Source organism: Myotis daubentonii, chromosome 4, assembly GCF_963259705.1.
Source record: "Myotis daubentonii chromosome 4, mMyoDau2.1, whole genome shotgun sequence".
In the NCBI taxonomy this organism is placed as follows: Eukaryota; Metazoa; Chordata; class Mammalia; order Chiroptera; family Vespertilionidae; genus Myotis; species Myotis daubentonii.
In genome coordinates, this window is record NC_081843.1 from 57,033,854 (window position 1) to 57,047,188 (window position 13,335).

A 13,335-nucleotide genomic window follows, 5' to 3' on the forward strand; every position below is an offset into this window, starting at 1 on the left:
CTAACTGCCCTGAGATCTGCTGTCTTTCTCACTTGTGATCATCCACTTTAATGTTCCCTTATTCAATTTTTTCCTGATGAAAAGCCTCAGCGTAGCTCATTAAGATGTTCCTAAAGTAGATTTCTTAGACAACAAAAGTGCTCCACCTAACATTGCATACTGCTTTACAGTTTAAAAAATTAAAAGCTAGTAAGTTTTATTTGCTTACTATAGATCTATTTAATGAATAGCTGATCATTGCCTAAGATGAACTGAAAACATTATAGTTTAAAATGTACAAATAAACCTATATTAAGAAAAAATAACAGAATTTTCCTATTAGAAGAATGAAAATAATTTTTAAAATAGGTATAAATTATTTAGTTAGATTTAATGTCTAAATGAAATTCTTTGAAATTTTAACATAAGAATGATCTGAAACAAACTTTTATCAATCCACAGGTCAAATAAATCATATCAAGCTCCTCAAAAGTGACAACTACACATCATGAATGTAAACAATTTAATTAGTTAGAATATTCCAAGAATTATATATTAAGCACTGAAGAGTTAGACATATAAAAACTACCAGTCCTCAAAATTCTTTGAGTCTAATGGGGGAGAGAGTAATAATATAGTATATTATGATACATGAAATAAAAGTATATATGTCAAGGTATAGAAATAGTATCAAGGAAGAAGTGTTCAATTTTCTCATGGGGAAAAAGAGCAAGGAGAGGGGGAAGAGTGAAACATGAAATCTGAGCATTGTTTCGAAGAATGAAAAACAGTTCACAAAGCACCCCAAATAAAGGCATTTCATAGAGACAAAGGAGTGCACACAACAGCAAAAAGGCACGATACAACATGGAATATGTGGAAAATAAATTTGATATTGCTAAGACATAAAAAGTAAAAGGCATGAGAGACAGTACAGGTCTAGATACAGGTGAAAAAAAAAAGTCCTTATGTGTAAGACTGGACTTGGTCTATCAGTGGTGTCCACAGTGTGTTCAGAACTCTATAGAGAAAGGGTTAAGTGTAGTAGAAGCTGAGTCAATAGTTCTTTCCAGTCTAAGTCAGACAGAGAAGCTGTTTTTATGCTTTATTTACTGGCCTTCTAGATAAAACTTCAGAGGAAGAAAAGTTTTGGCTGGTAAGGAAAGCTTGAAAATAATTTTTTTCTGGAGTGAGGTGGGTGGTGGGATAGGTTTTAAATGAGTGATAGTCTGATTTGCATTTTAGTTATGTGTAACTGCACTGTGAAAGAATTTAAAGAGTCATTTAACAGCTATTTTTGGTTTGTTTTTACTGCTTTTATACAGGGTTTTGTTTTAAGGCAAAATTATTTTTTCCAATTAGAAATATAAGAAACACAAACCTAAGTTTGTATTTTAAATCAGTTCTCAGAGTAAAGCAATCTCAAGTTGTAAAGAGAACACAATGTCAAGAATAATACTGAACTAATGGAACCATAGCAAAACAAACATAATAATGTGTCCTTCAGATCCAACATGGATGTACATTCCTCAAGTTCCAACATGGATAAACATTCTAATAGATCAGATAAGAGAACAGAACTTGCACATGCTTGTACTTACTTAAACACACATGCACAATCTGTAGATATGTAAGGTGGCCTCTCCTTCTAGCCACACAATTTACTTAATTCTGATTAGTTAATAAATAGGGATATCTTATGGTCAACCACCACCTGTGTTGATCACATGACAAACGTAAGCTGGTTAAGTAGTCCTACTTTGGTACCTTTGAAATTATTTCCTTCTTTATCTTGATGTATTTGTTACATATTTCTACATACAAAGAAAACCTTTTGATTTATGCCACTTTTTCAACCTAGTCCTTTGCTGTGCTAGGCATATCACTGAAAGACACTATAATAGGAATCATTAAGTAATTTAAAAGTCTGAGCCCTAATTGTATTTCTTGACACACCATAAATTCAATGTCACTCATAAAACAAACTTTTTCAGTTTAAAATATTCCCAACAAATTTCTATATGAAAAAAAAAGTCTTCACAATTTCAGATAAAATATTAATTCACCTTAATAATGATCAGTAAAAAAATCTATCTTGTATTGGTCTTTTCTGACCAAAAAAACAAACAACTTACAGAATCATCCTCCTCCTCCTCATCTACATCGGCGTGGTGGAAGAAATGTCGATAATTACCAGGGTTGATTTCTGTATCTTCAGGCCCAACAAAGAATCTGGCAGATCCACTCATTTTTATTTCATTTGGTATAGGTTGTAATTTAAATGTGCTATACTAAAACTGCTTCTACATAAATAGCATCACAAGAATGCATTCTCTTTATACCAGCTGACACATAGGTCTGTTGCAGCTTATTTCTGCTTATACAGTCACTTGAATTGTGATGACACTTAGTTGGCAAATGTTCTTTTGTTCTCAGATATCATTGCTTCATTGTTGATGCAGTTTAGAAAGCAAAGATAGTGAGGCTATTGCTTCAGTGAGATGATTCAGCAATCCTTTTACCTAAAATACAATGAAAAAAAATAATTTTAAATGAAGCTTATAAAATCTGTACCAATAACTTGATGTATACCTTCAAAATGAAAAGATATTTTCTTTCATAAAATTAAGAAATTAAGACTCGGATCTTCAATATACAACTTTGTAACTGGACAAACTGATACAAAATAACAAAAAGACCAAACACTAAAATCCTCAAGTGCAAAATTATCTAACAAATTAGGAAAAAAATATTTAAATTATAACAAAATTACATTAAAAGCTAAATCCCTCTGCATATACGTAGTTCAGTAATATCTGAATGAAAAACAACAGATAAAAGGTAATGGAGTTTAATAAACATTGACCCCTATCCATCAGTCTGAAATTACATTAAATCAATTCTTTTTAAAACAGTGTATCACTTTATTGGGGCGGGGCTGGAAGGGGAGACACCATGGTGGGGAATGAAATCAAGTAAAGGAATACAAGTGCAGGAAGCAATAATGTTAATAATACACAAAATGGATAACTGCAATCATTTTCTTGAGAGGACTCAACTCGTGGAAGAAAACCTTTAATTGCTGTTGCAAAAAAACATCTGTATGAAGTAGAATTTGGTTTCAGCGACATCAGTAGAGATTATGTTCTAGAATTTGGAGGTAAATGGATGTAATATCCTGGCAGCAATTTGATAGAACAGTCTCAAATGATTACGCTGAGGCCAACACCTAAGGGGGATGAAAGCCATGTGTTCGGGGAATTTTGGATGATACTTGGAGAAATATTACATTGTGCATAAATCAAATTGAATTTTTATCACAAGTGTTAATAAAGTTTCATACAGTAAAAGTTTTTTTCTACATGTACTCCAATTTCACAGCAAGAGTGACAATAGGATACTTAAACACAGGAGAGAGCATTCAGGCAAGATATCGAACTCCTTGATATAAGAAAGTATTCAATTCAAAGTGATTACACTATCATTGCGTCTAGGGCTTTCTGCAGCAAGGTGGTGGCTATGGAAAGCATGGCCCCTAGTATCAATATCTAAAAAGCAACAACACCTTCTTCTATGTGTGTTCTCTTTTTGCATTTTTTCTTAACCCTGCTGCTGTTACTAGTTCTTAGCAAAACTGGTAAAAACAAGGTTGTAATCATTGAACAGAGCATTCTAACAATCAAGACATTTAAAACCTTCAATCTTCTGGGGAGAAGAAAGCATTGTGTGCCATTTAGAACTCTGGTTCACAAACAAGATGGTCACAAATTTTCCTGGCCTGAAGACTTCCTGATCAGGTCATCATAGTAGGCCCGACTTAAGTTTGTTTCAAAGCTAACATAAGAAAATTCTGGTTCTGGAGTGATGTGAGTAGTCCAATAAGTTCCATCCGACTCCATGCCATTCACTGAATGCCCACAAGGATTGAACATTGTGGCAGCAATGACAGAACCTGGTATCAGGTCATGAATTCCACTCTAACGAGTGACAGCCTGTGCAGTAACACCATCTTCCATGTAGAACTGGTCCATAACTGCTGGGTCAAGCTCACTCATCAGAATTTTCAAGGTTTGATCTGGCTGACTAATAACGCTACTCTCTGGGAAATCCAAAGTAAACCACAGTCAGAAGTCATACATCCCATACAATGTGCTGCTCCATTTGGGAAAACTGCAATAAGCTGTATTTTCCCCCCAGAAATTCCAGTGTCAGCACCCTTGGTGAGAAGGCTTCATGAAATTCTTACCAGAACAAAAGAAACTTTAAATTGCGTCCAACCCACTGTGATCCCTAGTAAGTTTCAACAGGGGAACTAGTGCTTTCAGCAAGAGGATGATACCATATATCTTCAAAATGAAATGTCTCTTGGAGACAAACATGTTACTCTCACATAAGCTCACTTATAATTGAACATTGCACATCCTTCAAAAGTATGTGCTACTAGATCTTGGGATGGTGCAAAGATTCCCAGATCCTTGATTTGTGTCAGGTTGCTGCCTCCAGTAGCCTCACAGTCCCTCTAAAAAAATGTGCAGCTCCTTCACTGTGAGACTAGCGAACAATCAATAACCACAGAAAATCAACTAAATGAAGTCTCTTCTCCCACTGCTGCTGAGGATGGTTCCAGCTGTTATTACTAAAGTTCAGGTTCCCTTTTTTTTTGGTTATAATTTTATATTAACTTTTTCTTTAAAAGGATGAATAAAATTTTCCCAGCTTTTGTGAGTATGTGTGTGCGTAAGTGGAACGTGAGTCTGTTGGACATAGAGGCAGATACACTTAGTCTCTTGTAGTCTGCTTTTCCCTGTTAGAGAGAGCAGAGCCGCTGCGAGCTAACGTTGCCTGCCGCACTGAGAAAGCTGAATCAAATTTTAAAAGGTCCCAATTTGTAAAAATACATTTTGCAAACAAACAAGATATATTTTTAGAGAATATAACTATTCTGCATTCTGGTCTCATATCAATCAACAAAACAAGATTAGAGTGAAAACAGTATTTGATTATAACATCAGCCCCTAACCCAGTGGTTCTCAACCTTCTGGCCCTTTAAATACAGTTCCTCATGTTGTGACTCAACCATAAAATTATTTTCGTTGCTACTTCATAACTGTCACGTTGATACTGTTATGAATCGTAATGTAAATATTTGATATGCAGGGTGGTCTTAGGCGACCCCTGTGAAAGGGTCGTTAGCCAAAGGGGTCGCGACCCACAGGTTGAGAACCGCTGCCTTAAACAGATGCCCGTGAACATCAGTTTAAGAACTACACATAACAGTGATATAATCTCAAGACTGTTTACCTGTACTTGTTCCTTGATGATATTAAAACTAATTACCTATCAAGATGAAACTACATATCAAATATTTCATTTGATTACTGCTAATATAAGAACTTACTTGATCAAATATGCTAAAGAGTTGAATGCAATGCTAGATAGAATTGCAAAGCATAACTCAGAAACTTCTACTCCCAAATATCTAATTCCAGTAAATGGGGTGATAAATCTTGAGATTATTTTGACGATTAAATGACAATGCAGACACCATAGCAATTAGCATATGGTAAACATAGTAAATGTTAGCTGTTTATATATAGTTGTTATAATTACGACAGAGATTCTGACCTAAACTTAACTGGCACAGAATACATACCATTTTTTCATCTCATGGCACACATAAACAAATAACTAAAATTTTGCAGCGCACCAAAAAATGTTATAATTCTTGCTGATCTGACCAAAAATAGGTGTAATTTTGATTCGCTCACACTGGACATCTATTGTTGTGTTGGCGCTGGTCACTTTTTGTTTTTAATTTGACAATCTAAGGGAAAAGAGATCAGTGCCCCTGACTAAAGAGTCAGGTGTTGCATGTTTTAAAAATTCTTGTGGCACACTGGTTGACAATCGCTGCGTTAATCACTTGCTTTACGCAAGCCCGTGCTACAGTAAGTTCAGTATTTCGGTTTCTGAAGCACTGCATTCCGCATCACAACACTGACGCTACATAAAGACAGAGATCATGTCTGTCTTTTGTTAGGCACTCCAAAAAAAAAAATTTTTTTTTTTTTTTAATGAATGCTTTCAGCCATTGCAAATGTTAGTAAAGAAACTGGAAGCGATGAAGCACACAGGCAGGACAGGAGTGGCAGAGGAAGTCAGCACTGCGGAGGCTGGAGCCTGAAAAAGCTGGTTTCTCGCGCAGGTTCAAACGTTCAGCAGCAGCAGTCGCTTGTGAGGGCCGGTTGTGCGACCCCTCCCCGCCTCAGCTCCTTCTGTAAGGTGAGACCAATCATCTACCCCACGGATCGCTGAGGGGTCTATGAGAACACATGCAAAGCACGTGGCGCACAGCTCATGTCGGCTGTCCTTACTATTTTATCTCCCCCGACCCAAAAACTTTATTTCTCATTGTAGAATTTTCGACAGGAAGACAAAAGCCCATCGCCGCGTCGGTAACCATGGTGCTCAAGTCGGCCATGCTTCTGACTCCCATTATGCCTCCCGGCACGCTAGGCAAGGGTTGCCCACGGGACTCCAAAGGTCGCACCTCCCAGGAAGGCGTGGGGGACCTGGTAACACACACCGAGGGGTCACCGCCTCGCCCCTGCTTCCTGGAAGCGCGCAAGGATGCAACCGAGGAGGTGCGGTCATCAGCCCGCAGGCTGGAAAGCTGCAACGCACGGGAACGAGGGTGGGGGCGGCGATGGGCAGGGGGACAGAGGCGGAAAAACTAAAATAAAAATAGCCACCTCTCCTCACCTAAGTCCCCAAACTCGAGGACTGCCTACTTTGGGGGAGCAAGACCGCAGCCCGGAGCAGCAGCTAAGCTCGGCTGTTCCCTGCGGAACTGACACCTCTGGTACCCCAGACCCAAGAAAGGAAAAGGGGAAGCCATGGAGGAGGAGGGGAAATGGAAACGCGAAACGACCCGCAGGGCGGTGCGGCCGCTCCTCCGCGCTGCCTTTCGCTCTGGCGCCCGCCCTCCGAGGCGCGCGCGGCTCCGGCTCCGCAGAGCTCGGCGGGAGACAAAGCAACTGCCCGGCGGCGGCCGGCTGCTCACCCTGGGCGCCCAGGTTCCGCATCTCGGCTTTTCTTCGGCCTCGGGACCCTCACCTGCCACGGCTGCGGTTGTCACGCGAGCGGCTGGAGGTGGCCCACACCATACAGATCTCGGTTTCCCTTTGAATCCCGAGGGCAGGGGTGAGGTGTTGGTCAAGAGGCTCCAGCTGTCAGCGTGGACGCAGGTCCTCTTTCTTCAGTAACAGAAGAGCCACATGGAGGTAGTGCAAGGAACTACTACAGCAGAGAGCCTCCGCCACGCCTCCTCGCCCGCCTGCTTCGGGTCTCACTCGGACACCTCGCCGGGCGGAACAATTTCCCGCAAGAGCCAAAGGTTCCACCCTAACCTGCTTTGACCGGAGCTCCACCCCCTTAAGTCCCGCCCCTCTTAACGACTTGGTTAGTTCCGCTTCCGGCAGCACCAGATAAGTCGCGAGAGGAAGCTTAAATCCTGTCGCTTGCATTTAGGACCACTTCGGTGAGTGGTCGTTCAGGTGTGCTTTGTCATACCTAATGAATTTTAAAGTGAGGCGTAACCTGGCAGGCATTTCAAAGCCGTTCCCGTCGACTAGCCGAGGAAGGGTTTAATTGGATGTTGCGCAGGCGCCCTTGGGGCGGCAGGGCCTTGCGGGGTCCCCGGTCTGCAGAACAGAAACTGGGCGATTTCCGTTTTCGGGTCTGGGGAGATGCCTAGTCGGTGGAACTGGGTTTTACTTAATGGTCGTTTTTCTGTTTGTGCTAAATTTAGCCGGACTTTGCCTTTAAGATTTAGTCGCTTAAACGCTCTGGAAATGCCCCTTTAAAGTAGCGTCCGAGTCCCCGAGTGAATTCAAAAGTTGAGTGCTGCACTTGGTTGACGTTGGAGAATTCTCCCCCCTTACTTTAGCGTAGTTGTCATTTAATTTGGAATATTACCCTTTTGCCCCAAATGAAAACCTCCTGTGCGGGGAGAAGCGCTTGCTTAAGGGAGAATCTTGTCTAGTTGTCTTAAAGGAAAAGTACCCATTTTATCTCTATGGGTTTTCCTTAAATGGGCGTTTCTAACCGAAAGTGGAGAATTTTCAAAAGGAAATTCATTTATCACATGTGACTTCATTTCGATGCATTTGGAGATGAAGACATTTTTGTTAAACGGATGTGTACGTTGAAATGAAGCGCAGATTACCGCGAATTGTCTGGGATATTTAGATTTCCCACTCTTGGATGCTGCATAAAATTGTGCTCTTAACATTGTTCAGTGATTAAAATAGAAAGAATTAAGAAGTAAAATTCTGATTACAAGTTAACATGCGTATTGGAATATTAGTGATTTTGAGTTTTTAACTTGGAACAAATGCATGTAACTTTTAGAGGCTTAACTTGGTGGCCTTGATGGGTTTTGCCCTTGGTGAAACAGTGAAGTCCTGATTTTATTTAAAGTGATGCTTCATTGCCTTTACTGCACACACAAGATAAAATTATTGAAGGAATTAAGTAATGAATATTAACAGATATTCATTGATTTTATTTGATGTTGTGCAAGGGATAGAGTGTAAACAGTTCAGCCAAAGATGCCTGACATTTCCTCTTGCAAAGCCAGAAGTGGTAATGAGCCACCTAGGTTCAGGCCCTTTTCTTTTTCTGACTGTCCTGAATTATCGATTAGGTAAGGATTTCACAAACATCACTTCTGTTAGCGGTGACGGTGGAGCCGGAGAGCATTGCGCCTTCTCCAAGCCGCACGGCGAACCCCGAAGGCGGGGTGGGACCTGGGGCCCCTCCCAGGGCCGCGGCTCTTGGCGCGGACGTCAGCCCTCGCGGCTCCCTGTGCTTGTGGGCTGGTTTGGTGATGCACCGGGTGTCAGGATTAATTCCGATAGCCTTATGGAATGGATCCATGAGGATAACCTCAGAGAATTTGGAACATGTGCCCTCTTTTAATTCAATTTCAGACGTGGAGGGAGAGAGAGAAACATCCATGATGAGAATCATCGATCGGCTGCCTCCTGCACGCCTCCTACTGAGGATCCAGCCCCCAAGGTGGGCATGTAGAATGGACCCTTGACCTTCTGGTTCAGAGGTCAATGCTCAACCACCAAAGCACAGGGGGAGTGGGGAGGGGTTTCTAGGGACCAAATGGTGAATATACTTTGAAAAGAAAAAAAATCTGGTTCTTTAAGTTATTTTTTTATGTAAATACCAGGTATTAGCCGCAAACTTTTAACCATCTATTTAAAACACTACTTTTGTGAACTGATTTTCTTTTCCATTTTCTATGTGCCCTTGTCATCTGTGTCTACTTCCAGAACTATAAGCTTATGACCCCTTTAGACTGTAATCTCATTATAAAGTATGCAGCTGTTGAGTTTTCTAGGTTTCATTGTCAGTAAAACATATACTTTGCCAGAAAACATTAATCAACCATTAAAGAAAGGAGTGAGGTTTTAAAATCTTATTCCTTGTAAAGATTTTGAGAAGTGTTCTCTGTTACTTTGAACAGCTTGATATGGATAATAATACTTAAGTATTTAAACAATAATTATATATTGGTTTACCATTTGTAAAGGACTTCCAAATTCACTATCTCATTGATCCATGTAATTGTGAAAAAGGTGGAATAAGTATTATGTCCTTTTTCTAAATGTGGATACTAAGGCTTAAGTAACTCACTCACTAGAAATGCTGACTCCTAAAAGCCTTATCTTCTTAGACACACCGTACTACTAGTGCCACATGTACGCAAGTAAAGTAATGTTTTCCCAAAGTGAACTTTGGAACATGTGCCCTCTTTTAATTCAATGCTAACTCTTCTGTTAGGAAATGCAAGTACTTCTTTACTTATTGACAAATAGTTGAATGATCATTGTGTCCCAAACACTGTGTGAAACAATGTAAGCACTAAGAATTAATAACATCTGTTCTTTATTTATAATTTAAATTATTTATTACAAAATCACTTTATAACATTTACTATCAATTCTCATCATTGGTAATACTTAGTATTGTTAAGTTTGTTTTGTTTAGTTGTTGTTTTGCCATTTTGATGGATATGTACTGGTATCTTTTAGTGGTTTAATTTGCATTTTTCATTGTGTAATGGTGCTGAGTATCTTTTCATGTGTTTATTTACCACCCATATCTTCTTTGATGAGTGTCTGTTCAAATCCTTTGCCCATTTTTAAAATTGAATTTTCTTCTCATTATTGAGCTTAGGGGAACACTTTATAAATTATGGACATAAGTTACTAGTATTTATTATATACTAGTATATGTACTCAAATATTTCTTAATTGTAATTTCTCTTTTTCTTTTCTTAACAGTATCTTCAAAAGAACAAAATTTTAATTTTTTTCTTTTGTGAATGTTCTTTTGTTTGTACCTAAACTACAAAGATTTTCCTTTTTGTTATCTTCTAGAACAGGAGTGGGGAAACTTTTTTGTGCCAAGGGACCATTTGGATATTTATAACATCATCCCTGGGCCATACAAAATTATCAATTAAAAATTAGCTTGCTATATTTGATCAAACATTTAATTAACTCACCCCTAATGCCTTTGCAGGGCCAGACCAAATTATTATGTGGGCCTACAATAGCCCGAGAGCCAGACGTTCCCCACCCCTATTCTGGAAGTTCTATAGTTTCAGGTTTTACCTTTTGGTCTATGACCCACAGTGGGTTAATTTTTATAGTTGGTGCAAGATAAGAGTTGAGGTTCATCTTTTTTTTCATATTGATATTTAGTTGTTCCAGCAACATTTCTTGTGAATATTATTAATTCTCTGTTAAATTACTTTGGTGCTTTTTTCAAAAATCAATTTATCATTTCTGTGTGGCTTTTTTCCTAGACACTATTCTCTTCAATAGGCCAATGGCTCTCATTTTGCCAGTACCACACCGTCCTGATTACTACAGATATACCCCATAGATATTGCAGGTTCAGTTCCAGACCACCGTAATAAAGTGAATATCACAATAGCGAATCACACACAGTTTTTGTTTTCCCAGTACATATAAAAGTTATGTTTACACTATACTGTAGTCTGTTATAAAGTACACAATAACATTCTATAAAAAATATACTTACCTTAATTAAAAAATACTTTATTGCTAAAAAGTGCTAATCATCATCTGAGCCTTCAGTGAGTCATAATCTTTTTGCTGGCTGAGGGTCTTGCCTAGATGTTGATGGCTGCTGACCAATTAGGGTGGTGGTTGCTGAATGTTGGGGGTGGCTGTGGCAGTTTCTTAAAAAAGACAAAAATGAAGTTTTCTGCATTGAAAACTCGTCCTTTCATGAACAATTTCTCTGTATCATACAATGCTGTTCGACAGCATTTTGCCCACATTAGAAGTCTCACAAATCCTGCACTGCTTTATGCACTAGTTTATATGATATTCGAAATTCTTTGTTGTCATTGCAACAATCTTCATAGCATCTTCACTAGGAATAGGTTCCATCTTAAGAAACCACTTTGCTTATCCATAAGAAGCAGCTCCTCATCTGTTAAAGATTCATTGTGAGATTGTAGTAATTCAGTCACATTGTTATGCGCTACAGCTAATTCTTGTTCTTTGCTGTTTCCATCGTATATGCAGTACTTCCTCCATTGAAGTCTTGAATCCCTCAATGTTGTCACTGAGGGTTGGAACCAACTTCTTCCAAACTCCTGTTCATGTTGATATTTTTACCTCTTTCTATGAATTACAAATGTTCTTAATGGTATTTAGAATGGTGAATCCTTTCCAAAAGGTTTTCAATTTACTTTGCCCAGATCCAGAGGAATCACTTTAGCAGCTCTAGCCTTATGAAATATATTTTAAATATAGCCATGCACCGCAAAATGACTTTTTGATCAGTGATGGACCATATATACGACAGTGGTCCCATCTACACTAATAAAAGAGAAAAATGGTAATTGGCGTACGACGATACCCTTTTCATTGGCTAATCAGGGCTATATGCAAATTAACTGCCAACTAAGATTGGCAGTTAACTGCCAACAAGATGGCGGTTAATTTGCATATGTAGGCACAATGCAGGGAGGCGAAAGGGAAAGCAGGAAGAAGCCCCCTGCCACTGACAGTGATCGGAAACCCAGGGGGGAGCTAAGAGCTGGGGGGCAGGGCAAAGGCGGCCCCAAGGCCGCCTTTGCCCTGCCCCCAGCCATGATCGGAGAATCAGGTGCCTTTGCCGCCCTGGCCAGTGATAGCAGGAAGTAGGGGTGGAGCCAGCGATGGGAGCTGGGCACGGTCGAAGCTGGCAGTCCCGGGAGCTAGGGGTCCCTTGCCTGGGCCTAAAGCGGAGCCCACGATCGCGGGGCCGCTGCAGCTGCGGGTCCCCGCTGCCCGAGCTGGACGCCTCAGCCAGAGGCATTAGGCCTGGGCAGGGGTGGAGCCTGCAACCGCGGGGAGCTGGGGGTCCCCTGCCCAGGCCTGACACCTCTGCGGGAGGCCTCAGGCCTGGTCAAGGGGCCGATCCGGTGATTGGTGATCGGAGGGTGATGAGGGTCAACTCCTCTGGCCGAGGCATCAGGCCTGGGCGGGGGGCGCAGCCGGGGATTGGGGGGATATGATGGTCCCCTTGCCCAGGCCTGAAGCCTGGGTCAGAGGCATCAGGCTTGGGCGGGGGGTGGAGCAAGTGATCAGAGGGAGATGGGGGTCCCCTGCCCAGGCATGATTCCTGGGCCAGAGGCCTCAGGCCTGGGAGGGGGCCAGAGCCAGTGATCGGGGGGAAATGGGGGTCCCCTGTCCAAGCCTGACACCTCTGGCGGAGGCGTCAGGCCTGGGCAAGGGGCTGATCAGGTGATCAGAGGGTGATGGGGGTCTATGCCTCTGGCTGAGACATCAGGCCTGGGCAAGGGGCAGAGCCAGCAATCGGAGGGGTCTGGGGGTCCCCTGCCCAGGCCTGATGCCTGGGCCAGAGGCATCAGGCTTGGGCTGGGGGCAGAACCAGTGATGGGGGGAAATGAGGGTCCCCTGCCCAGGCCTGACACCTCTGTCAGAGGCGTCAGGCCTGGGCAAGGGGCAGATCCTGTGATTGGAGGGTGATGGGGGTCAACGCCTGAGGGCTCCCAGTATGTGAGAGGGGGCAGGCTGGGCTGAGGGACACTCCCCCCCCCCAGTGCACGAATTTCGTGCACCGGGCCCCTAGTAAGATCATAATGGAGTTGAAAAATTCCTGTTGCCAAATGACATAGCCATCCTAACATCCTAATGCAATGTTTTACTTATGAGTTACTGGTCTATGTATTTTCTATACTATACTTTTTGTTGTTTTAGGGTGTACTCTTTATACTTACATTAGAAAGTTTGC

At 41.3% G+C, this 13,335-nt stretch overlaps 2 protein-coding genes and 1 pseudogene across 23 annotated transcripts in view; 1 reads left to right on the forward strand and 2 right to left on the reverse strand.

Moving 5' to 3' along the window:
* Positions 1-7,350, reverse strand: part of PPIP5K2 (diphosphoinositol pentakisphosphate kinase 2) — a 71,790-nt gene extending 64,440 nt beyond the window's left edge. For 9 of the 20 annotated variants that reach the window (XM_059693986.1, XM_059693983.1, XM_059693985.1 and 6 more), the window contains exons 1-2: positions 7,096-7,349; positions 2,115-2,501 (exon numbers count right to left, since the gene is read on the reverse strand). In XM_059693986.1, the coding sequence (XP_059549969.1) occupies positions 2,115-2,228 (114 nt within the window). In that variant the 5' untranslated portion in view covers positions 2,229-2,501; positions 7,096-7,349. Of the gene's footprint in view, positions 1-2,114; positions 2,502-7,042 lie in introns of all 20 variants that reach the window. The other 11 variants (XM_059693977.1, XM_059693974.1, XM_059693978.1 and 8 more) reach the window with 3 other exon arrangements.
* LOC132233386 (S-adenosylmethionine decarboxylase proenzyme-like) lies at positions 2,550-7,033 on the reverse strand (annotated as a pseudogene).
* Positions 7,351-7,432: 82 nt separating the features above from the next.
* GIN1 (gypsy retrotransposon integrase 1) overlaps positions 7,433-13,335 on the forward strand; it is a 28,462-nt gene continuing 22,559 nt past the window's right edge. For 2 of the 3 annotated variants that reach the window (XM_059693992.1, XM_059693993.1), the window contains exon 1: positions 7,434-7,519. The gene's annotated coding sequence lies outside the window, so the exon portion shown is untranslated. Of the gene's footprint in view, positions 7,520-13,335 lie in introns of all 3 variants that reach the window. The other variant, XM_059693994.1, reaches the window with a different exon arrangement.